The sequence below is a fragment of the Mobula hypostoma genome, chromosome 25 (genome assembly GCF_963921235.1).
Source record: "Mobula hypostoma chromosome 25, sMobHyp1.1, whole genome shotgun sequence".
Lineage (NCBI taxonomy): Eukaryota > Metazoa > Chordata > Chondrichthyes > Myliobatiformes > Myliobatidae > Mobula > Mobula hypostoma.
The window spans coordinates 8,022,567-8,047,789 of NC_086121.1; the positions used below are offsets into that span (position 1 = coordinate 8,022,567).

Consider the following 25,223-nt stretch of genomic DNA (forward strand, 5'->3'; position numbering starts at 1 on the left):
CAGATGGGCAAAGCTGATAGAGACCTATCCACACAGACTCTTTATAGACATCTGTTCTCACTTTGACTTGGAAGAGTCTTTTTTCTGTTGATCAATGTCAAGAAAGCAAAATTAAATCCATTGTGATTCAGTATCATAAAACAATAAAACATGAAAACTTCCCAGGGGGTGAATACTTTTTATTGGCACTGTGTCCTTACTGTAATTCACAGTTTTATTATTATGTATTTCAATGTACTGCTGTCCGAAAAACGACAAATATCACGACATAGCCTGTTTCTGATATGATTCTGAGATGGGCCGAAGGGTTTACTTCTGTGTTCTATATATGACTCCATGGCATAAAATAGACTATATATGTAGATTGATTATGTGCGCAGATTTGGGGATGAAAAGGTTGCTTTTCTCGTTAATTGTGCTAAAAACGACACAAGGAAGTTTCACACCCAAGCTTGACGCTGACAGATTGTAAAATTACTTTTATCCAGTTTAACTGGTCTTATTCTCACCCTCTCTCACTGTTGGAAGGAGGTGGGGAGAACGATGTTTAGATATCTCTACTGTGGGTTATCGTGACCTCAGATTAACCCCAGGAGAATCTCACAATTGGTCATATTTAAATCAGTGCTCCACCATTGAGCGAGCAGGGGGAGGAGAGAAGTAGGCTGGGGTAGAGAGTTCTCAGAACGGGGCTGGGTTGGGTGCCGATCGGGACGGCTGTGCGATTCTCTGGATTCTTGCATCTCAAGCCCACAACTATGGCAAGCTTTCATGATAAGGAGACCTACGATCCCGACGGCATCAGCGACGCGTCGAGCGTCCGGGACGAGTCTGTGCTGGTCAGGATTGGAGACAGAGAGTCCATGGAGAAAGTTGACCCGTCGCAGAAGCCGCCCTACTCGTATGTTGCTTTAATTGCGATGGCGATTAAGGAAAGCCAGGAGAAGAGGCTCACTCTGAACGGCATCTACCAGTACATCGTCTCCAAGTTCCCTTACTATGAAAAGAACAAGAAAGGTTGGCAAAATAGCATCCGGCACAACCTCAGTTTGAACGAGTGTTTTGTTAAAGTCCCCAGAGAAGGTGGAGGAGAGAGGAAAGGGAATTATTGGACCTTGGATCCCGCTTTCGATGATATGTTCGACAAAGGGAACTACAGGAGGAGGAGGAGGATTAAGCGGCCGTATAGAACATCTTCATCTCCGTTTCTGCCCGCGAAACCGTGCGTGAATTACACGGACCCATTTTATTACCAGACTCCCAAGTACCTGCAGTCTCCCTTCGGGGCTAATTCGTGGTCGATGGGGCAAAGCGGGTCAAATGCGCCCGTCACCTACCACCAGCCCTGTCAGGCGGCGAATGGGAACGTCAGCTCGGTGCAGATGAATGGACTCGCGTCGTCCTACGGCGCATACCCGAGAATGCAGAGCTTACCTATAATGCCGGCTTCCGCCAACACTTACAACGGCATGAATCAACAGGTGAGCCCGGGGACTCACGCAACGAGCACCGGTTATCAGCTATCATGCGCCCGGCAGCCGGACATGCCTGTAGTACACTGTTCCTACTGGGAATACGGACCAGTGACCAGCAGAATGGATATATAACCTTCCAAGACTTCTTTAAAAATACTGGCGGTGGTAAGACATGTTCTTTGAAAGTGCCAAAACGAAAACTTGAATTGTTTCCCTGTTTGCAAACTTTGATGCGTTTTGTTTCTGGGGAAAAGGAACTAAATGGACTCAATATCCCAAGTATTTAGTCCAAGGCTGTCGCCGAGTCTGGGTTATTAAAGTTTTTGGTACCAAAGCGGAAATCGAAAAGGTGGACTATTAAAAAAAATCAAGAGTTTGTTATTTGAAATTGTTACAGGGTTTATTTGTCTAAACAGTGCTTAAAATTGTTGGCGTTTTCTTGTTCTATAATTTGCGGATCAAAACGTTTTGCATTTAGTAAATCAAAACAATGTACAGAAAAAGTTTTTTCTTTAAGGAAGTGATCCAATGTTTAAAATGGTTATCGAAGTTCTAACGAATGAAGGTTTTGGACCAATACCAAGTGTCGTCAAGGATAGCACTTTTGTATATATTTTTGTTAAAATAAATGTTTTCTGAGAATATTATTGTCAGTAATTTATATATATATACGTCGTTCAAAGCAGCAGATAGCGAACTAGAATACCTGTCGCTACCACGAAAGTTAACAGACAACTTGAATTTCCGGAAGAACTCGGTTAATTAGGCTAAAGCTATGTTTCCACATTTCGACAACTTGCGGTTTCATTAAACTGAGCACTAAGACATACGTGAATAATTTTATTCACAAATCAAACAGGAACGCACTGTTTTCTGAAGCTTCTTTGAGCCGACCTTATACAACAAAAAAATGCTTCCGCTTACAGTTCCACCTTCTGGTATTTAGTTCATATGTGGCCATTTAGGTGTGAAATTCTAGCACTGATTTTTAAACATCCAGTCTGTATTTCGAACAGTTTGCAAAAGATAGGTAGCGATAGATCCGTCGTTAAAGTGGAGGGCAGCTGAAATGGACAAGTGTTTGACAGAAGGTTAATTAATTAAACCTGCCATTGAGTTATGGTCATAGAGTCTTACAAAATAGAGCTAGGTTCTTCAGGTTGGCCTGCAGTACAGGAGTTTAAATTGTGGTTTTTACATAGTACTCCGAAATTTTGTGATCAAGATATTTTCACAACGAATTTATGATCTGCGTAACTTAAGTTGTGTCGGATTTAGCATTACCATATTTTCTTGCTGCCGTGTTTCAGTTCTTTTAACCGAAGTCTGAAAACCTAAACCCTTCAGCCAAGCCTGGTCAAGTTGCCAGTTTTTTTTCAGTAAGTAATACCTGAATCGCATGAAACACTAGGAGACTGGTCGCATTTTTGTTTGCAGGTGCAACCGTTATTTCTGCGCCTTCTTACTTTAATTACGTGTCTGGAAGAGCGGCTGAATACTTAGCGAGCGATCATTCCATGGGCCCAGTACGGCACTGATCTAGATTGCCGGTGGGTGAATTTAGCGCCGAGGGAATGCTCTGAGGATCGTAGCATTTTCAAAATTAAATTAGACCTGATTCTTCTAAAGTGATGTTGGTCATAAATTCATCGTGAAAATTAAAAAGCACGTCACTTTGTAAACTAAGAAGATAAATGTGCGAAGGCACTGTCAGAGGACTGTTGTAATAAAACGGCTAACTTTCTATAATACAATAACATAGTTACTAATACAATCATTTTAGCTACTTTGTTTTTAAAATATGAAGGAAAACAATTAAAATACCGTTCCCGTATTCTATTGGATTGGTTTTCTCACATTGAATAATTGTATCGGCATTATTATAAAATCAAAATGGAAACAGGAATTAAAAAGCGCTGGAGATGTTCAGGAGGCCAGGCAGCATCTGTAGAGAGAGAAAAACAAAATTAATGACATTTCACCAGATGCTGGAAACCTGAATTTAAAATAGAACTACTATTACTACTACTACTACGTCGACTCGGGCCTAGGAAGCCGGCGTCAGGCACGATGACGGACTCTCCACTTCTCCCTCTCCAGAAAAAAAAACAGAAAGTGGAATGAAAACCCGGAGGTTTGGCAATATCGTGGTGAGAATTAATGTTCACTATTGATGGTCGTTCTGTTGATTGTTGAATCGCCTTTTGCGCTGATTTTAACCCAACTTCAAAAGGGTTTAAAGTTCCACGTTTATTTCCAAGCAATTTTGAGAGGACAAAATTCAAATATCCCAGATGTCACATACGATACCAAAGCAAGGATAGTTTAATATTAGAGATGGTACACAAGAGAGAGAATTGTTTGATCGAATGGAACTACTAATTGAAGAAAATCTTCGATATAAAGACGTGAAAAATTCAAACTTATCCACTGTTTTTCTTTTGTATTTCCACTGTCATTGATTAAATTTGAGTTATAAAGAGTTACGAGATAATGCACTCAATGTGTCTCACTTGGATTCGAAAGCTCCCATATTATAGATTTACTCTCCTGAAATTATAGGCTGATACGAGAAGACTCTGCCAGACTAATCACTGGGGAATAAAATATGATCCCGAATAGTTCTGAATGTGAGTCCTTAGAGAGCGAGACCGAGATTGTTTTTTTTCTTGTGGCGTTTTTTTCATCGCCTGATTTATCCCTCTCAACCCTATTTTTCTGCCTTCTCCTCGTAACATTTGACGCCCTGACTAATCAAGCAGCTGGGAGTTACCTGGAATCTGGATCTAGGATAACAATAATTTCGTTCTCCTTTATAACCGTGTACTGAAGAATGACAATAAACTATCTTGAATTTGGATTTGAAGCTCGCTTCAATGTTTCGAACTGTTAACCGAAACCGCGATATAATTGCTTTTGCGCTAAATGTTGTGTGTGCTTTCAATTTCGTTTCCGCGGCGATCTGCACTCTTGGTCAACTACAGCCCCAAATGAATGTCAGGGGCGGTTTCCAGCGTCCGAACGGGAGATCTCGAACCCTGTCTGCCCTGACCTTGTCTGTTTTGTCTGAAAACTGTTTACAGCCCAGGTGCGAAAGGGTCAGATAATCATAACAAGCCACTCTCTCTCAGCATTTTGACTCGCACCCGTCCATTGGATTGTCGTCAAAACGCTGAAAGACAAAGTCTGCACTGTTGCTGAATCCACAAACATGTACAATGTGCATTTCGTCGCCAGTACAATCTTCTACACATGGTGTGCTGGGACAATGGCATCAACACGGGTGATGCCAACAGGTTCAATAAACTGATTAGAAAGGCTGGCTCTGTTATAGGAGTCAAACTGGACACACTGGAGGCTGTGGTAGAACAAAGGACCCTACGGAAAATTCTGGCAATTCTGGACAGTGTTTCTTACCCTCTGCATGCCACCTTGGCTGAACAGAGGAACACTTTCAGTACCAGACTAAGATAACTGCACTGCTCCAAAGAGCGCCGTTAGAGGTCATTGTTACCCTCAGCCATTAGGCTCTATAATGAGTCAACCTATAGCCGGGGAAGTGATGACCCCCTCCTGTTAGACTGTTTGAGGTAACTTATTTTTTTATATTCTTTCTCATTTCTCTTCTAATGGTTGTATATCTGTATATCTGTGGACTAGTAATGCTACCGTGACACTGCAATTTCCTTTGAGATCAATAAAGCATCTATCTATCGAATCAGAATCAGGTTTAATATCACCGGCATATGTCCTGGAATTTGTTGTTTTATGGCAGCAGTACAATGAAATACATAATAATAAAACTGTAAATTACGATATGAAATATATAGACACACAAAAGCCTGCAGATGCTGGAAATCCAAAGCGACACACACAAAATGCCGGAGGCACTCAGCAGGTCAGGCAGCATCTGTGGAAATTTAGGACTGAAGAAAGGTCTCGGCCTGAATCGACTGTTTATTAATTTCCATGGATGCTGCCTGACCTGCTGAGTTTCTCCAGCATTTTGTGTGTATCGTGCAAGAAATCTGTGTGTGTGTGTGTGTGTGTAATTAAGTAAGTAGTGCAAAAACAAAAAAATGGGGTCGTGTACATTGGTTCATTCGGAAATCTGATGGCCGAGGGAAAGATGCTGTTCCTAAAACATTATTATCATTTAAACATTGTATAAATTATATCAAAACCGATCAATATTTCTGCCAATTGGAATACGAAGCGACGCTGGCCATTACAGTATTGAGGATATTGAGAGTTTGGTTGCTTCGAGGTCTTTGTGTGTAGTATTTCACTGAATTCGATTGTATTCCTTTGTTTTCATGTGAATGTCTGCAAGAAAATGAATCTCAAGGCAGCGTTTCCTCGCGGTGCTCCGGTTTCCTCCCACATTCCAAAAAAAACTTACCGCTTAGTAGATTAATTGGTCATCCTAAATTGTCCTGTAAGTAGGTGAGTTGCCGGTCGGCGCAACTCTTTGGGGCGGAAGGGCCTGTCCGCGCTGTTTCACTAAATAAAATATATAAACATATGATGATATATAAGTACTTCGGTAATAAACTTACTTTAAACTTTGAAGATTTGATATGAAGTAAAACGTGGTTAATTATTCATTTCTGATTAGTAATGAACAGTTGAAATAACGCATAGACTTTAGCAAGGTTTTTTTTCGGTTACTTAATATGGATTATACTACAATAATGTGATGGCATTGTAGTTGTGAATCTAACCATATAACAATTACAGCACGGAAAGAGGCCATCTCGGCCCTTCTAGTCCGTGCCGAACGCTTACTCTCACCTAGTCCCACCGACCTGCACTCAGCCCATAACCCTCCATTCCCATATAACCAACTCTGCCTCGTTTGTTTGTAAACGCTTCAGTTAAACACCAACGATTATTTTTAATCCCATTTCAAGCTGATACAATGTGGAAGTTTCACATCTCCCACATCACTCGATACTAAACTCAACAAGCTACCTTCCACTGATTTATAAACTGTGCATTTTTCAATTTAGCTGTGGAAAATGCATCTTAAAACCGTCATCAATCAAAACTACATGGCACCATTTCGTATTTTCTATCCCAGTTTGAGAACTTTCAAAAATAAAAAAAAATTGAGTAATTGAATCGCTCTGTCCATCGGCATGAATTAGCTGAAATTCCGTTGTGTTACAGTAAGGTCTCCGTCTGAAACGTCGACTCCATAGATGCTGCCTGACCTGCTGAGTTTCTCCAGCATTTTGAGTTTTAGCAACAATGTTAATTAATAATTTAGCACAAGCTACCTTAATTTCAGTCCGAATAGGTAAATCAATTTTATTTAAACCTCTATTGTAATTCAACAACAGGGAAACAGTTTGTCCTAATGATACCATTCGTAATTTACCAGCGCGATTTACAATTCACCTACTGGGGTTATTTTGCAGCCTCGCAAGGCCCGACAGGGGATTTCTGTCTCTCGTTTTCACTACAGAGTTAAACGACCTCTCTGCGTTTTATACGCCTCATATTCACCCGTTATTTTTATTTCACATCTTACCACCTTTGTCTTCAAGTCACAAACTGGATCTGTGTGGGGGCAAAACCCAATTGGCTGTACCTATTTAATTTACCTGCAGTGCGCCGCGGTCGCGGGAGAACAGGACCCATTTCATACAAGTTAGCTGAGTCTCAGCACAGTCTGATTAGGGCAGACCATTATTAGATATTGTAATGGCAGTAGTCACAACTCCTTTGTGGATGGCAACATTTGAAATTTTTTTTTGCTGTTGCCGCGGTTCTAATAAATTTTACTGTCCAGATGTCAATAGCGGCGGGGTGAGTTGTTTTAAGGCAAAACGGAGGGGGCGTCCAGCGTTTATTCCAAAGCGCCCCGGCTGAGGGATTGAAAATAAAACTGGGGTTAAGTCTAGGGAATAAGTCTTGGTTTTATATGTATACTTTTTACACAAATTCTACAGTATTTCTTTATTTTCCTGTAAATGCTTGCAAGAAAACGCGTGAATGCATGAGTTTCCTCCGAGTGATCCGCTTTTCTCCCACAGTCCAAACAGGTACCGGATAGTAGGCGAACTGGTCATTGTAAATTGTCCTGTGATCAGGCCAGGGTTAAACAGGTAGACTCCTTGACGGTGCGGCTAGTTCAGCGGGAAATGACCTGTTCGGCGCTCTGTCTCTTGAAAAATAAAATGGATCTCAAGGTAGAACAGGTACAGTATATGGCAACGCATACGTACTTTGATAATAAACCGTACTTTGACTTTGGTTGGATATGGAATGCACGAACTTCGGAGTGGAGGGGTTTATTCAATAATTTAGTGGGAACTCCTCATGATGTTAGCCCTGTTACGGCTTTTCATCAGGGAGGTTTGCGGGGAATTAAGTACTTAGCGAAGTTCTGCGGACAAGGTAACAATTCGGAATCGGAATCAGGTTTAATAGTATTGGCAAATGTCGTGAAATTTGTTATTTTGCGGCAAGCAATACACAATAAAAATTTCAAACTGCAAATAACAAAAAGTATATATGTAATTTGTAGTTTTTGTATATATGTAAAATATACAACATTACATATACAGAATTAAATAAATAGTGCAAAAAGAGAACAAAAAGTAGACAAAAAAGTGAGATAGTGCACATGGGTTCTTTCAGAAAAAACTGCTCCTGCAGCGTGGAATGTGTGTCTTCAGGCTCCTGTACCTCCTGTCTGACGGTAGCAATAGAAAGAGGGTCTAACATTCGTGCGCTGCCTGCCCCCACCCAACCAAAAGAACGGAGATTTATTTTCTTAGCTAGAACGTGGAGGGAGTCTGAGATATTTTCGCTGAATCTGAATATTTTCACATCAATTTTCGCTTAATTGCTGTCCGCCCCCACAACTATTAAACGTCTCGGAGTGTGGCTCTGTCTTTCTGCAGCGATGCATTGTCCATGGTGTGTTGAAACTCGTACCAAACTTTGTTGGATGTTGAAATTCTTTTAAGAACTGCTCTGGAATTCTTTAGTATGAATGTTTGCCTCCACTTCAGGTGCGTTTTAACTTTGTTCCGGGACTTGTGTCCTTTTTTGAACGCGGCGCGTGTTCTTTATCAAACAATTCAACTAGCTTTGGCCAGATCCAAAATCAGGCTTTGATTTTTGTTGAAGGCTCGTAAACTTTTAAAGCCGTATAATTGGTGGTCTTCGAACTGAGTTTGAAGTGACAATTATGTAGATACCACGGCAAATCAACTTGCACCGTCAGTAATTATTTTGCCGGCTGGTGTTGTCTATTCAGTTTCAGATTTTTTTTTAGATCACATATATATGGAAGCATAGTGACCTGCGTCGCTTGTGTTAACAACCGAGATGCGCTGATGTTTATTAATTATGTCATCGTTGACGCCCAATATTAAACGAGCTTACTCGTAAATTAGTGAACTTATTGTCCCTTTGAATAACAAACATTTTAAACAAAATAATTTGAGAGATTCCAACATAATGACGGCGCTTTCTCTTTAAGCATTTTATTGTTTCGGTTATATTGGTCTTTTATCCATGATTTATAAGTTGCTATATTTAATTAAACGAAAAGTCAATTAAAATGACTACCGACAACACGACCTGTGAATAATAGTTCTGAATCAAACGAATGTGTCCCCTTTTTTTAATAAAATTCAATATTCAAGGTCGTTTAATGCCATTTTCAGTACGCACGTGTAAAGGAGAACGAAATATTGTTACTCCGAATCTGATGCAGCACCAAAAAAAACACAACAAAAGCACCCAATAATGATAACAAGACATAATAAATATAAATACACAGGAGAGCTTGGATAGGTAGATTGATATCGTGTCAATAAAGTGATACTAGGCACAGGAGTGTTTGCACATAAGGTGACCGATAGAAAATGATAAAGTAGTGGTGGTTTGGAGGTATGGCGGCTGGGGTTTTTGGTGCCATCACCTGCTGTGCGTTTTAGAATTGGTAAACTATCTTGCGGCCATACCCACCCATGGGAAAGGCTTCGGGAGTAAACCCTGAGGAAGAAATCCGGAGCGGGGGTCCCTAACGCAGTTTGATGCTGTCTAGAACTTCATCCTGGCAATCTCTGCGACGAGACTGGTGCCTGGCTGTATCGGCGCTTGCCCTCCCCTTGGACTACATCAGTGAGGGGGATCCCGCCGCATGGGCAACAGCCGGTTCTTCAAATCTTCCTGCCCAGGCTTGCGCCCTGGAGAGGACACAGTCCACCCGAAGCGCAAACCCACGACCCCGCGGGATCGACGGCTGCCTACTACAATGTCAGAAAACAAAAGGGCAGGATGATTCGATAGGAGACTCAAGAGATTCTATAGATGCTGGCAATCTTGAACACCCTCCATAGACGCTGCCTGAACTGCTGGGTTCCGCCAGCATTTTGTACGTGTTGCTGATAAGGATCCTGTTTAGCGCTATAACTTCTCCGTAAATCGAAACTGATAAAAAAATATAACACAGGCGAGGATATTACAAAATGTTATCTAAATAGTTTTTCCCTATAAGAGAATGCTTCAATATTACGAGTAACACGCACAGAATGTTGGAGGAACACAGGCCAGACAACATCTAGGGAGGAGAATAAACAATCGATGTCTCGGTCCGAAACGTCCACTCTTTATTCCCCTCCAAAGATGGGAAGGGGTAGGTAAACAAAATGCTGGAGGAACTCAACAGGTCGAGAACTCATGCTGAACTGCTGAGGTTCTCTAGCATTTTGTGTGTGATTCTCTAGTTTTCCAGCGTCCAATATTACGGATATTTTTTTTAATAAACGGGTTCAAAGTCACTGTGGATATTGAAATTGATCTCTCTATTATGATTATATTCGTGAAGGAAAAGTTTAAAATGTAAGCTCCTTCTTGATTAAGGAAATGCTGCATTGTTAGATATGTATCGACAAGGGATGCTTAATAACTTGTTTGAACGAACAAGGATTGGGTTGGATTGGACAAAGACCCACACACCTTCTGAGGGCGGATCTGATAACTAATTGCAAAACCCGTGGCCTTGGCCGAAGCTGCTGGTTCAGTATTTACGGAGCATACGTAACCGATCATCAGCTTGACACTTTATGTGGCGGTTTCCAAAAGTGATACACCTGTGTTGCGGCTAACGCACTTTGAAGGACTTTACAACTCATATCCTCAATATTAGTTATTTATGTTTGAATTTGCACAATTTGGCTTCTTTTGCACATTGGCTGTTTGATCGTCTTTGTGTATCGTTTTTCATCGATTCTACTGTACTTCTGCTGTGAATGCCCGCAAGAAAATGGATCTCAGGGTAGTATATGGGGACTTTACATGTACTTCGATAATACATTTGAAATTTATTTAAGTATTCCTCAAAGTTTAAGAACTGATGCCGGGATGGAGAATTAAACAAACAATTGGAACTAATTCGATTTATTATTCGAACGTACTAGAGTACAAAAAGGGAGCACCTTTTTCAGCCTGTAAGTGTCTTTCTTTATTTAAGCGGCCCTTTGGGATGGGGGCGACTACTTGTATTCTGATTTTAATGGGGCAGGTGCTCCCAACGTGGAACCCGAATTTCTCTTCCCCAGATGCAGGGATGTGTTACAACTCATCATTAGACCGGCAGGGATGAGCCGCAAAGGGTCCGCCATTGGTTGTAAAACTTTTAGGGGCGTCCTGAGACCCCGTAAGGGGACCATTCTTCTCCTTGACAATTTGGTTCGATGCAGCACCGTAACATCGTTTCTGCTCACGTGTACGGTAAACTAAACTTCCAAGATCTTCACTTCGCACGAAAAATGTAGAAGCAGGAATAGACAATTCGGGCCCTCGCGCGTGTTATATAATTCAAAAAGATCATAATCTCTTACATCAATCTCACTCACCGGAACCAGCTTTTTTTCCCCTGTATCCTGATTTACCAACATTCCGCTGAATTATCCGGTCATCTTCCGGGTTCATGTCCACGAACTGCGAGACAGTGTTATGGTGACTTACATTAAGACGAGGAAGATAATGATTAAAGATGAAAGATCAAAGATTAGCCTTATATGTACGCCGAAACACTGAAAGGCACAGTGAAATGCGTCGTGGCAGTCAACGACCAGCACAGTCGGCGGATGCGCTGAGGGCAGCCCGCAAGTGTCGCCATGCTTCCGACGCCAACATAGCGTGCCCACAACTCGCTAACCGTAACCGGTACGTCTACGGAATGTCTGTGTGTGGGGGGGGGGGGGGAGATCGGAGCCATCTGGGAAGAACATACAAATTCCTTGCAGGACAAAAGCGGATTTGAACCCGCGTCCATGGCGCTGTGACAACGTTACATTATGCTACCGCCCTTTTTTTCGGTCTGTGTTATTTCTATACCAAGCTTCTAGTTTATTTCAGCTGGGCGATTTTCATATCAAAGGAACTTCCGTTTTTTTAAAAATTCCAAATCTATACTGTGTGAGTATTCCGAGGCGCCCTCAAATCAGTAACAGATCATATTTAACGACAATTCGTATGAAGCGCTCATTAAACAGGTCATTCCTGGAACCTCAGCTCGCAGGAAGCAAAACAGGAAGCTCTGGAAATACTTGGCAGGTTAGTCAGCATTAATGGAGAGAAACAGGGAAATAAATGTTTCACGTCGGATGTTGTGGACCTATTTGTACAGATTTCCTGTACGTATTTCAATGGACAATCCGAGCGGAGAGAACGCAGCTTCACTGTACGTGATCAAAGATGCTGACAGGCCGTTACTGGGCGGTAATCATACGCGAGAGACGCGGTATAATCGCAGTGAAAGGAAAGGACAAACGTACATGGACTCGGTTGTCACGTTATCTGATACACAGGTACTCCTGCTCGTTAATACAAATATATAATCAGCCGATCATCTGGTAGCAACTCAATGCAGAAAAGCGTACAGACATGGTCAACAAGTTTAGTTACTATTCACATCTACCTGAGTGGTGCCATAACAACCAGGTCAGCAAGACCAAGTAGCAGGGTATTGACCTGAGGAAGCGGAAACTGGAGCCCCATGTGCCTGTCCTCAACCGGAGGTCAGAGGTGGAGAGGGCCAGCAACTTTTAAATTCCTCCGAGTTATCATTCCAAAGTGGCCGTCATAGGCCCAGTACGTACGTGCAATTGCGAAGAAAGCACGGCAGTGCCCCTACTTGCTGGGGCTGGGCGTGACATCTAAAACTTTGACAAACTTTGATAGATGTGTGGTGGAGAGTAGATTGACTTGGCGTGGAAACACCGTTGCCCTTGAGCAGAAAATCCTTCAGAAAGTGGACACGGCCCAGCCGATCACGGGTGAAACTCTCCCCACCGTTGAGTACAGCTACACGCAGCGTTGTGGCATCGCAGGAAAGCAGCGTCCGTTATCAAGGAGCTCCACTATCGAGACCATGCGCTCTGCTCGCTGCTGCTTATGAGGAGCCTCAGGACCCGCACCACCAGGCTGAGGAACAGTTACCTCCCCTCAACCATCAGGCTCTTGAACCGCAGGGGTAACTTCAGGCGTCCCATCAATGAACTGTTCCCACACCTATAGACCCGCTTTCAAGGACTCTGCAGCTCATGCTTATTGCTATTTGTTTATTGTTATGTTTGTTTTCTCTTTTGTACCTGCAGTTTATTGTCTTTTGCACATTGGCCGCTTGTTCATCCTGTTGGGTGCGGTCTTTAGGACCATAACGACCATAAGAGCAGAATTAGGCCATTTGGCCCATCGAATCTGCTCTGCCATTTCATCATGGCTGATCCATTTCCCCTCGCAGCCCCAATCTCCTCCCTTCTCCCCATATCCCTTCATGCCCTGACCAATCAAGAATCGATCGATTTCTGCCTTAAATATACATAAAAACTTGGCCTCCACAGTCTTTCATTAATTCTATTGTGTTTCTTGGATTTACTGTGTATACCCGCAAGTAAATGAATCTCAGGGTTGTATATGGTGACAGGTTACTTTGATAATAAATTTACTTGAAACTTGGAATTTACTTTGAACCAAACACCAGAATGGGGAAGAAATGTGATCTAAGTGACTTTGACATTGGAATGATAGTTAGCGCCAGGCGGCGAGGCTAAAGTATCTCAGAAACTGCTGACCTACTGGGATTTTCGCGCACAACAGTTTACAGAGAGTTTACAGAGAATGGTGCAAAAAAAACCCCAAAACTCATGGATGAGCCACAGCAGCAGAAATCCACGAAATACAAACAGGGGATACAGTACCTAATAAGGTGACCGCTGACTGTAGTCTTCGAGGTGATGCACTTGTTCAGCGAGTTACCTTGTTTGCCCTCCGCCCATTTCCTTCATCAGTACTCCAAACTCCCAAGTCGGGCTTATTGTCATTTGCACAAGTACGTGTAGGCACAGGTGCAATGAAAAACTTACCTGCGGGAGCAGCACAGGTACATTTCTATGGAACTGGGGTGCTGAACAACCCGAAGTGTTCTACCTTCATAACACAAGTGATTGTTCATGATTTTGCAATCCAAACCCCTTTCCTAACACCAGGCTGGAGAATCCATAATAATGTCAATAGTGCATAAAACCGCTGGAGTAATTCAGTGGTTCGAGCAGCGTTTGTGTTTTTTTAATTAAATTGAATTGACTTTATCACTTACATCCTTCCTATACATGAGGAGTAATTTTTTTTTCGTTACGTCTTTGTCTAAATGTGCAACGTGCAATTTATAGTAATTTATAATAAACGTGTGTGCGGTGGACAGGGGGTGCGGGAGGAATTACACCTGCAGTTTCTTGTGTCTCCGTCCTCAGTATATACTCAGTGGCCACATTACGGGTACAGGAGTGGAAATCGGTGTCGCATCCCGCTGTTGTAGTTATCTAATTTAAAGTTCGAAGGGGAGGGCGTATGCCCGCGGCCGGGGGACGACAAACGAATCTCGAGGTTGTATTGGTATTGGTGGCATCCGGTAGTCTAGCGAGACCATGGATCTGCGTCTGGAAAGTCGGAGTGTTCTCTCCTGGGCAAGGTTGTATGGACGACTGGCTGTTGCCCATGCTGCAAGTCTCCCCTCTCCACGACACCGATGTTGTCCAAGGGAAGGGCAAGGGCCGACACAGCTTGGCACCGGTGTTGTCGCAGGAGTTGCCAGAAGGAGGTCGAAGGCAACGTCGGACTGCCTTAAGGACTCCAACTCCGGATTTGTCCTCGGGGTTTACTCCCGAAGCCTTTCCCATCAGTGGGTATGGCCGGAAGGCAGCGGAGGTTTGAAATCAGAGTTTTCCCTCTCTTCGGTGGACTGCCTTCCCAGGCTGACGTGCTCCATGTACCTGAAGCGCTGGTCTTAAGGCGCCAGGACCCGCCTTCGCCCCTTCTCCTGTCAGTAGAAACGGTTCCGCCGGGCTTAGGGGCTAAGCCACACGAGAAGGCCAGGAGTTGGACTTGGTTGCCAGAGGCTATTCGAGGCGCATGCCGTGAGGAGCACTCAGGTAATAGGAGCTTGTCCCCACTACCACCCCTCGGCTTGACAACCTTGGAACCCGCGAAGTTCTATATAGTAACATATATGTACTTTGATAATAAATTTACTTTGAGCTTTGTTGTGTGTTCAGAGATGCTCTTCTGCACACCACTGTTATTGTCGCTTTTCCGTCAGCTTGACCTAGTCTGGCCTTTCCCCTCTGACCTCTCTCATCCACACGGCGTTTTCGTCCACAGAACTGCCGCTCACTGGATTTTTTTTTGTTTATTTTCCCAACCATTCCCTGTAAACTCTAGGGAATGTTGTGTGTAAAAATCGTAGGAGATCAGCAGTTTCTGAGATACACAGATCATCTCGTCTAGCGCAACAATCATACCACTCAGAATATACATTTCTTCCCCACTCTAATAATTGGTCTGAAAAACAACTGAAAGCTCTCGACCACATCTGCATGCTTTCGTGCATTGAATTGCTGCTACGTGATTGGTTAATTGGACACCTGCATTAACAAGCAAGTATGCAGGTGGACACTGACTATACATGGTTTTGTTAAGGAACATCTGCTGCAATTGTGACAATAGGTTACGTTAGCCAATGAGATGTTCTCCACCTGAAACGTTAACGCTGCTTCTCTCCCTGCAGATGCTGCCCGACCTCCTGAGTGTTTCCATAGTTCAAATTCCGAGCATCGGCAATATTTTGCTTATGAAATGTATCAAGCAATATTGACAAAACGGTAAGAACGGAAGCAAGATAAGGACATTAGTACGCAGTTTGATTTCAAATTTCATATTCCAGAGTTGGTCTATAAATATTAATATGCTTCATATTTCAAATTAGAATATCATCTAATTCTGGAGTTAAACACGATTTAAGAAGGTGCATCGTTATAATGCAGAGAACCGCTCATAACACTGATGTGAATTCCAGTTAAATAAGATCGTTTGGGTCAGTTCGATCAAAATTAACTTAAAAGGGTCCTAATTCATGCATTAAATTCGAAAGCCTTACACCAGAAAAAAAGTATGGATGATGGAAATTTGAAGCAAGAAATCGAAATTAGTGCCCAGACATTACTGGCCAATAAACAGATAGGCGTGGGGCAGGATACTGTTTCATAAAACACACACAAAATGCTGGAGGAACTCAGCAGGTCAGGCAGCATCTTTGGAAATGAATAAACAGTCGATGTTTCGGGCCAAGACACTTCTTCGGGACTGAGAACGAAGGGAGAAGACGCCAGAATAAAAAGGGGTGGGGGTGGAAGGGGAAGGAAGCTAGCAGGAAGGTGATAGGTGAAGCCAGGTGGGTCGGAAAGGTAAAGGGCAGGAGAAGGAGGAATCAGATAAGAGACCTCCAACGGGATCCCACCACTAAGCACATCTTTCCCTCTCCCTGCCCCCCCCCCCGCTTTCCGCAGGGATCGCTCCCTACGCGACTCCCTTGTCCATTCGTCCCCCTCATCCCTCCCCACCGATCTCCCTCCTGGCACTTATCCTTGTAAGCTGAACAAGTGCTACACATGCCCCTACACTTCCTCCCTCACTACCACTCAGGGCCCCAGACAGTCCTTCCAGATGAGGCGACACTTCACCTGTGACTCGGCTGGGGTGATATACTGTGTCCGGTGCTCCCGATGTGGCCTTCTATATATTGGCGAGACCCGACGCAGGCTCGGAGATCATTTCGCTGAACACCTACGCTCTGTCCGCCAGAGAAAGCAGGATCTCCCAGTGCCCACACATTTTAATTCCACGTCCCATTCCCATTCTGATATGTCTATCCACGGCCTCCTCTATTGTAAAGATGAAGCCACACTCAGGTTGGAGGAACAACACCTTATATTCCGTCTGGGTAGCCTCCAACCTGATGGCATGAACATTGACTTCTCGAACTTCCGCTAATGCCCCACCTCCCCCTCGTACCCCATCCGTTATTTATTTATATACACACATTCTTTTTTTTTTCTCTCTCTCTCTCCTTTTTCTCCCTCTGTCCCTCTCACTATACCCCTTGCCCATCCTCTGGGTTTTTTCCCTCCCCCTCCCCCTTTTCCTTCTCCCTGGGCCTCCCGTCCCATGATCCTCTCATATCCCTTTTGCCAATCACCTGTCCAGCTCTTGGCTCCATCCCTCCCCCTCCTGTCTTCTCCTATCATTTTGGATCTCCCCCTCCCCCTCCCACTTTCAAATCTCTTACTAGCTCTTCTTTCAGTTAGTCCTGACGAAGGGTCTCGGCCTGAAACGTCGACTGTACCTCTTCCTAGAGATGCTGCCTGGCCTGCTGCGTTCACCAGTAACTTTGATATGTGTTGCTGATAAGAGAGGGTATTGTTTTATGTATCCCACACCACCCCCCTTATATTTTGCATTTATTGTTATAATCACCCACCCTGCAGCGACGCACATTCATTTTATCTTAATTTTCTGTTGATCACATTAGTTCGATTTTACCAAATAAAATCTGATTGGTAGGAATCGAGTTCAGTGTATCGTCTCTTCAGCCGTACACGTCCACCGCCAAACGAAAGAAAGTTCCTGCGGACAAAACTTTCACATTACATACAACCCACACACACAACACGCAAAGTAATGTTACTACAAATAAATTAACAAATAATAAGGCGAGTTTACGACACAATTTTAAAAGTAAACAGTATGACACTTACTGGCGTTTCATACGTAATGAGACCTAGGTGGAGGGAGGGAGTTTAGTCGTCTCAGAGCCTGGGGGAAGAAGGCGTTCCCCATCCTAAAAGTCCTCTCTTGGTGTTGTTGTACCTCCTGTCTGATGGTGGTGGGGTCAAAGAGATTGTGGGACGGATGACTGGGATCTCTGGCAACGTTACGGGCCTTGCCTGCGCATGTAGCGCTTCGGATAAATACTGCATCTCGGTTGCAAAGAGTGGCAGCATTGGCATTAATCTATGTCCCCGAGGGGAGCTGGGGGGATTCTTCCTCCTCAGTGCCCAAGTTATTTCATATCCAGAGCACCCGCAGCCCGAGTTCTACGGGAGTGGGACCAGCAAAAGGAACTGCTCACGGTCCGAGTAGAGCACGGCCGGGACCTGCTGAGTTCCTCCAGCGTGTTGTGAGTGTTGCCGGGCTAGTCTCTTGCTCAACAGATTCGTTGTTTTGTGGCAGCAGTTGACCAGGAGACATGGGAGCAGAATGTAGGCCACACGGCTCATCGAGTCTGCTGGTGCAAGGCATTAAAGATATTATTACATTACAATAAGAAATATATATAAATGAGTAAGTAGTGCAAGAGGAAAGCAAAAATAGCGAATTAGTGTTCGTGGGTTCACTGGCCATTCAGAAATCTGATGGCGGAGGCGAAGAAGCTGTTCCTGAATCGTTGAGTGTGCATCTTCAGGCTCCAATACCCCCTCCCCAATGAGAAGAGGGGATGTCCTGGATGGTGAAGGTGCTTAATGATGGACGCCGCCTTTTTGAGGCGCTGCTCCTTGAAGATGTCCTGGACGCTGGGGAGGCTGGTGCCCATGATGGAGCTGACTGAGTTTACAACTCTCTGCAGCTTATTTCGGTCCTGTGCAGTGGCCCCCGCCCCCCCCCCAATACCAGACGGTGATGCAGCCAGTTAGAATGCTATCCACGATACATCTGTAGAAATTTGCGCATAAAAATTTGATGACATACCAAATCTCCTTAAACTCCTAACGAAACGGAAGAACGGCCTCGGAAAATCACTATGAAAGCCATGATGGGACCTTATGACTGTACGGCATGCAAAAAAAAATCGAATCGACGTTATGAAATTAGCGATGGTTTATTAAAATTAATTGTCCCTGGAGTCCAAAGCGTAGTTCTCTGTATTTTTGACTGAAGACTTAGACGTTTTAGCTGTTAAAAAGATGTTTTGGTTGTGTCATTTTTGTCAGGAATTTTCTGATTTTCACCACTATCTGCTGAATTGTTAATAAAAGTGTTTTTAATGGAAGGGTTGATGACCCGAAGTTTATCGGAACATCAATAAAATCGGTAAAAAGATTTAGACTTGTCGCAAAATATGGCAATGCCTATCGTTTTAATGTTATTGTCACACAGAAGGAGCAAAAGGGATTGACCACAATTGGTTTCCTTTGAAGGTTCTAATGTCTTTAAGGGGAGACATTCATAATTCTGCAATCCCTTCTCCTGACGGTTCATCCATCAGCTGCGCTCTTTGTGACCAATTTAGAGCAGAGGGTTGGTTTTAGGCTGCACGACCTTATTATCACCTCCCCGTCTGATCCCGCCGGCGAACATCTCCGGTTCCATCCCTCTACACATCTGACCCCATTTTTTGTTAATCCCCGGATCCTCCGTGATGTTTCTTCCATCAAGATTACTTCACCTGGAATCCCTTCTCACAACTTCATCTCTTAGCACCTTTAAGGAACAAGACGCTTTTACCGAGATTGCGTTCACCTGGGCCGATATCTCCTGGGCCTCTGCTCGCCGCTGCCATCGGGACGGAGCCATAGTACAACCAGGTTCAGGAACAATTATTACCCTTCAACGGTCAGGCGCCTGATCCGGCGTGGATAACTTCAGTCACCTCAACTCTGAACTTGTTCCACAACCCGTGGACTCCCTTTCATAGACTCTACATCTCTTTCATCTTAGTATTTATTTTACACACACAAAGAACGCTGGAGGAACTCAACAGGTCAGGCAGCATCTGTGGAAATGAATAAACAGTCGACGTTTTGGGCCGAGACCCTTCTTCAGGACCTTCATGGTGATTCCCACCAGTACTCTGTGTGTATTGCTTTGATTTCCGGCATCTGCAGATTTTCTCTTGTTTGTTATTTATTTACTTATTTTTCTAATTATTTGTTTGTTTGTACTTGTCCTCTTTTGTACATTCGTTGTCAGACTGTGTGTGTAGTTTTTCATTGACTCTGTTGTGTTCCTCTGTTTTACTGTAAATGCCTCAGGGTAGTGTATGGCGACATAGTAAATTTTCTTTGAACTTTGAACCTTAATATCTCTGGTTGCAACTTGTTAAGATGTTGTTTATAAACGCTTTAGGAAGCGCCTTGGGCTGTTTTGGTGCACGAAGCGCGCTATTATCAGGGGAGGTTTGTTGATTTATTGGCCCGGGCTACCAGCGAGTCTTTCTTGTTGCAATTAGCAATTGGTTGATGCTACCGAGGCGAATCAGAGAAGCAGCCAACCACCAAAGAAAGAGGCTGTAAAATCATCTTTCATCTGAAGCCTTCCAGCCGCAAGGGCGCACCAAAATTCGCACAAGACAAAGTGCGGTGGCGGCGGACTTCCAGCAATTTATTTTGAAGGACTGATCGTAGCTCTGAGGGTTTTAGCTGCTTAAGATTGACGTCTCATTAATGGCCACTGAAGATGTTGCTTCATGTTCTGAAATAGCAAATTTGAATGATCTATATTACTGTTCGAATTAGGAATTCAAGGCATATATCGGAAGTGCTGCATACGCAGTGCCCCCTTCATTGTCGAAGACCCCTCCCATCCTTCTCACAATCTTTGGCCTCCTGCCGTCTGGTAGAAGGTACCACAGCGCACGAACCAGAACTGTCCGGCTGGATAACAACTTCTTCCTCCAGGCTGTTCGACTTCTTAACACCCAGCACACACGTACACCCTGTCTGAATGCCCTGCCATCACCCCCCAACCCCACTACTCCACAACGCAGACACCCAACCTGCACAAGTCACCTTCCATCTTTTATTGCTGCTGGTTCTCATATTTATCCGATTGCTGGTTTCGTTATAATAGTAACATCAGCACTATCAACCTGTCAATCTTCAGGATCTCCCCTCCCCCTCCCACTTCCAAATCTCTTACTAGCTCTTCCTTCAGTTAGTCCTGACGGAAGGGTCTCAGCCCAAAACGTCGACTGTACCTCTTCCTAGAGATGCTGCCTGGCCTGCTGCGTTCACCAGCAACTTGGATGTGTGTTGCTTGAATCTTCAGGGCATGTCACACAGGGATGTGCCAATATTATTTTGTGACTGTATGTTCTGGACCATAACTACATGTGTCTGTATTACTTGGCCACAAAGGAACAATGCTTTGTTTATCTGTATACATTTGTAGTGTAACTCCTTTCCGTGCCCTGTGGCACATCGGGTGGCAACTTTGCTGTTTCTTCAGCATTTCTCTGTTTTTTACAAGGCTGAGTCGCGAGCTTGACGCTCAACCCAGGATGGGTGAAAAGCGTGCGAGGAGCCGGCCGGGTTCGAACCCGGGACCACTCGCCTCAGGGTCCGGTGTGGATGCCACTGCACCACGGCCGGCCAATACATGTGTGTAGTTGAATGACAATACACTTGAACTTGGACTTCTTCAGGGGATTTTATCTCATAATGGTTGCCGAGAGGTGCCCTCAGTACAAAGAACATAGTAAGATTAAGATCAACTTTACCTGTCACACGTAAATCAGAACATACAGTAAAATGTGTCACTTGCGTCAATGATCAGCACATTCTGACTATATGCCAACATAGCATGCCCACAATTTACCAGCCCACATAATCACATGGAGAACATACAAATTCCTTATAGGCAGCAGCGGGAATTGAACTCTTATCACTGGCTCAGAAACATGTAATTTGTTCCCCCCCCCCCCCAATCCTGCTTCACAATTTGATAAATTCACCCTGCACCTTAACTTCTGATTCTTCTCCCAGCTGCTCGTCTCAGATTAGGTACTTATCCAAAATCTATGGACCTCTGCCCTGAATTAACTCAGCAACTGAGCCTCCTCGGGTGGCCACTTCCAAAGATTCTCAATCACAACAGTATTGAACTGTCTCCTCACCTTTGTCGCAAATGGCCAATCTATTTGTTATACTTTGTAACTCTAAAACATAAAACTAATTGAAAGGAAAAGACGGAGCTGGGAATGTGTGGTCTTCGTTTCGCTTTTACTTTAGCGAGACCCTGCACATATGACATGGTGGCGTGATGACGTGTGCCATTCACGTACTTTTACATATAACCCATAACGAATTATTTAAACAAAGAATGCTTAATTGTACAATATATTTACAATATTATTCAAATATTACTGAAATATTAAATACACAACACTATTATCCTGAGAATGATGTCCCTACTTCAACCCTGGTAATCCTCAGAGAAGGATTCCACCACCTTCCTTTCCAGTCCTGATGAAGTATCTTCAAAGGTTTCAAAGTTTCAAAGGTACATTTAATGTCAAAGAATTACATCCTGAAATTCTTTTTCTTCTCAAACATCCAAGAAAACAGAGTGCCCCAAAGGATAGGAACATAGAAAACCTAAAGCACAATACAGGCCCTTCGGCCCACAAAGTTGTGCCAAACATGTCCCTACCTTAGAAATTACTAGACTTACCCATAGCCCTCTATTTTTCTAAGCTTCATGTACCTATCTAAAACTCTCTTAAAAGACCCTATTGTATCCGCCTCCACCACCGTTGCTGGCAGCCCATTCCAAGCATTCACCACACCCTGTGTAAAAAACTTACCCCTGACATCTCCTCTGTACCTACTTCCCAGCACCTTAAACCTGTGTTCTCTTGTGGCAACCATTTCAGCCCTGGGAAAAAGCCTCTGACTATCCACACGATCAATGCCTCTCATCATCTTATACACCTCTATCAGGTCACCTCTCATCCTTCATTGCTCCAAGGAGAAAAGGCTGAGTTAACTCAACCTGTTTTCATAAGGCATGCTCCCCAATCCAGGCAGCATCCGTGTAAATCTCCTCTGCACCCTTTCTATGGCTTCACATCCTTCCAGTAGTGAGGCAACCAGAACTAAGCACAGTACTCCAGATGGGGTCTGACCAGGATCCTATATACCTGCAATATTACCTCTCGAATGATAATTAAATGTTAGAATCCCAAAGACCCCCCCAGCTCCCCCCAACCACGCATAAGCAGCAGCAGAGCAATGAACCCCTCCCCCACCAGCAAAAAAAGCATTGGCGCCCCCCACCAAGCACTCAAGCATGCAGTTAAACGTCAATAAAGACACAGACTTGCAGTACCCCAAAAACTACTCGTTCACCCGATAATTCAACATACCACAGGCTCTCTCTCTCTCCCTAATAAGGGAAAAAGAGATGTCCCCGTTTCACAGCGAGAGGGGAGACATAACAAACAACTCGCTGATTAACGATGTTAAAAGTCTGTTGCGTCACTTCTTCTGAGCTCTGTGCCCAAAGAATTCAGGTCTCTGGGCACACAGCCAGCAGCCAGCTTGTTGCTTTCATCTTATGTCTCCCACGACACACCAATTTCCTGCACAGGCACCGACCTTGACTCCGCCCGCCCCCAGAGCCACGAAATCCCGGAACCCTGAACGCACACTAGTCTTCCTGGCCGCGTCCTTGGCATATCGAATAGCGGCCAGTCGTGAGACCCTGAGTGTGGGTCCCAATCCCGCAAAGAACCAAATTCAGCGTGTAACTCCAGGTAATCAAAAGAACCCTGAAAAGGAAAAATAGCGATATTAACGATAGAAATAGAGCTGTTTCTGAAGATGCAAGCAAATGAATCGCCATTAGGCACCATCATTCTCCGAAGCTCCTGAGATGTCGACTGCTCATTCTCCTCCATAGATGCCGCCTGACCTGCTGAGTTCCTCCAGCATTTTGTGTGTGTAGGTCTAGATTTCCAATATCTGCAGAATTGTATCTATCTCCATTTTGCTTCTTTGACTATTCTCACCTCCAATAACAACGGGGAAGAGCTCACAGATTTCTCAGTCTTTACAAATGGAGAAGTTCAGTATGCTGCCAGCACCTTCGTTCCGTCTGCTACAAAAGGTGAGCTTTTCTGGTGAGCACTCACTTTAATTGCCATTCCCATTCCGACATGTCAATCCATGATCTTCTCCACTGCCATCACGTGACCACACTCAGGTTGGAGCAGCAACACCTCATATTCTGTCTGTGTAGACTCTAACCTAACGACAGGAAAACTGATTTCTCTAGCTTCCAGTCATTTCTTCCCCTTCCACTTCTCTCTTTTTCCATCCCCTCTTCTCTCCTCCTCACCCGCCTATCACCTCCCTCTGTTACCCCACCTCCTTCCCATTCTCCATGGTCCACTCTCCTCTCCTTTCTGATTCCCTCTTCTCCAGCCCTTGCCCTCTTCCTCCTACCACCTGCCAGCTTCTTACATCATCCCCCCCTCCCTCACCACCCACCAATCTTCTCCCCCACCTGGTTTCACCTGTCACCTGCCAGCTCATGGGCCTCCCCGCCCCTTCTTATTCTGGCTTCTGCCCCCTTCCTTTCCAGCCCCGATGAAGGGTCTTGGCCTGAAACGTTGTCTGTTTATTCCCCTCCATTTTGTGCAGGAAATGGTTAAATGAAGCTTTGAAGGTTTAAACATTTCTTTAAGGGTTGGGGCTTCCAGGCTGGATTCATTCAAATGCATTTAAATGAATTCGGTTCCAGCCTGTCTACAGTGCTGCGGAGATAAAGACACAACACAGGGCTTGTGGGTTGTAAAACAGAATACCACATTGTGTGGCAATCAGGCTTTACTGGACTAATTTTAATACTGGGGAGAGCTGAGCTGAATGTATCAGCTGGTACCTGAGGATTAAGTGGATTTTGATTGGTTTATTAAGTATAATTAGGCTAGGATTAAATCGGGGCATTGATATAAGGGCCAGAAGGGCCGATTCTGCAGTGTATCTCAGTAAAAAAATAAACAAGAGATTCTGGAAATCCAGAGCAACATAAGACCATCGGATATAGGAGCAGAAGTAGGCAATTCGGCCCATCGAGTCTGCTCCGCCATTCAATCATGGGCTGATCCAATTCTTCCAGTCATCCCCACTCCCCTGCCTTCACTCCACACCCTTCGATACCCTGGCTGATAAAGAACCTATCTATCTCTGCCTTAAATACACCCAATGACCTGGCCTCCACAGCTGCTCGTGGCAACAAATTCCACAGATTTGCCACCCTCTGACTAAAGTAACTTCTCCGCATCTCAGTTCCAAATGGACGTCCTTCAATCCTGAAGCCATGCCCAAAATGCTGGAGGAGCTCAGTAGGTCATGGAGGGGAACAAACAGTTGATGTTTTGGGCTGAGACGCTTTAGAAGGGCTCAATGGACGACAAAGGTTCTGAGCCAGAGACTGCTTGAAATTTGCAGATCTTTTCCTCAAAGCAGCACATCAGAGAGTCACAGAGCACCACAGCACAGAAACAGGCGCTTCAGCCCATATAGTCAATGCCAGAAGTATTACTCTGCCTGGGAGGCTGCAGGGAGCGGAAGTCCGCACCTATTCACCTTCCCCCGGAAC

General features: G+C 44.2%; 1 protein-coding gene across 1 annotated transcript; it reads left to right on the forward strand.

The window, feature by feature from the left end:
- The first annotated feature begins 711 nt into the window (after nucleotides 1–711).
- On the forward strand, nucleotides 712–2,109 carry foxl2l (forkhead box L2-like). The gene has a single exon (XM_063033458.1). It carries the CDS (start codon nucleotides 759–761, stop codon nucleotides 1,605–1,607), a length of 849 nt encoding a protein of 282 aa, XP_062889528.1. The 5' UTR covers nucleotides 712–758; the 3' UTR covers nucleotides 1,608–2,109.
- Nucleotides 2,110–25,223: the final 23,114 nt, after the last annotated feature.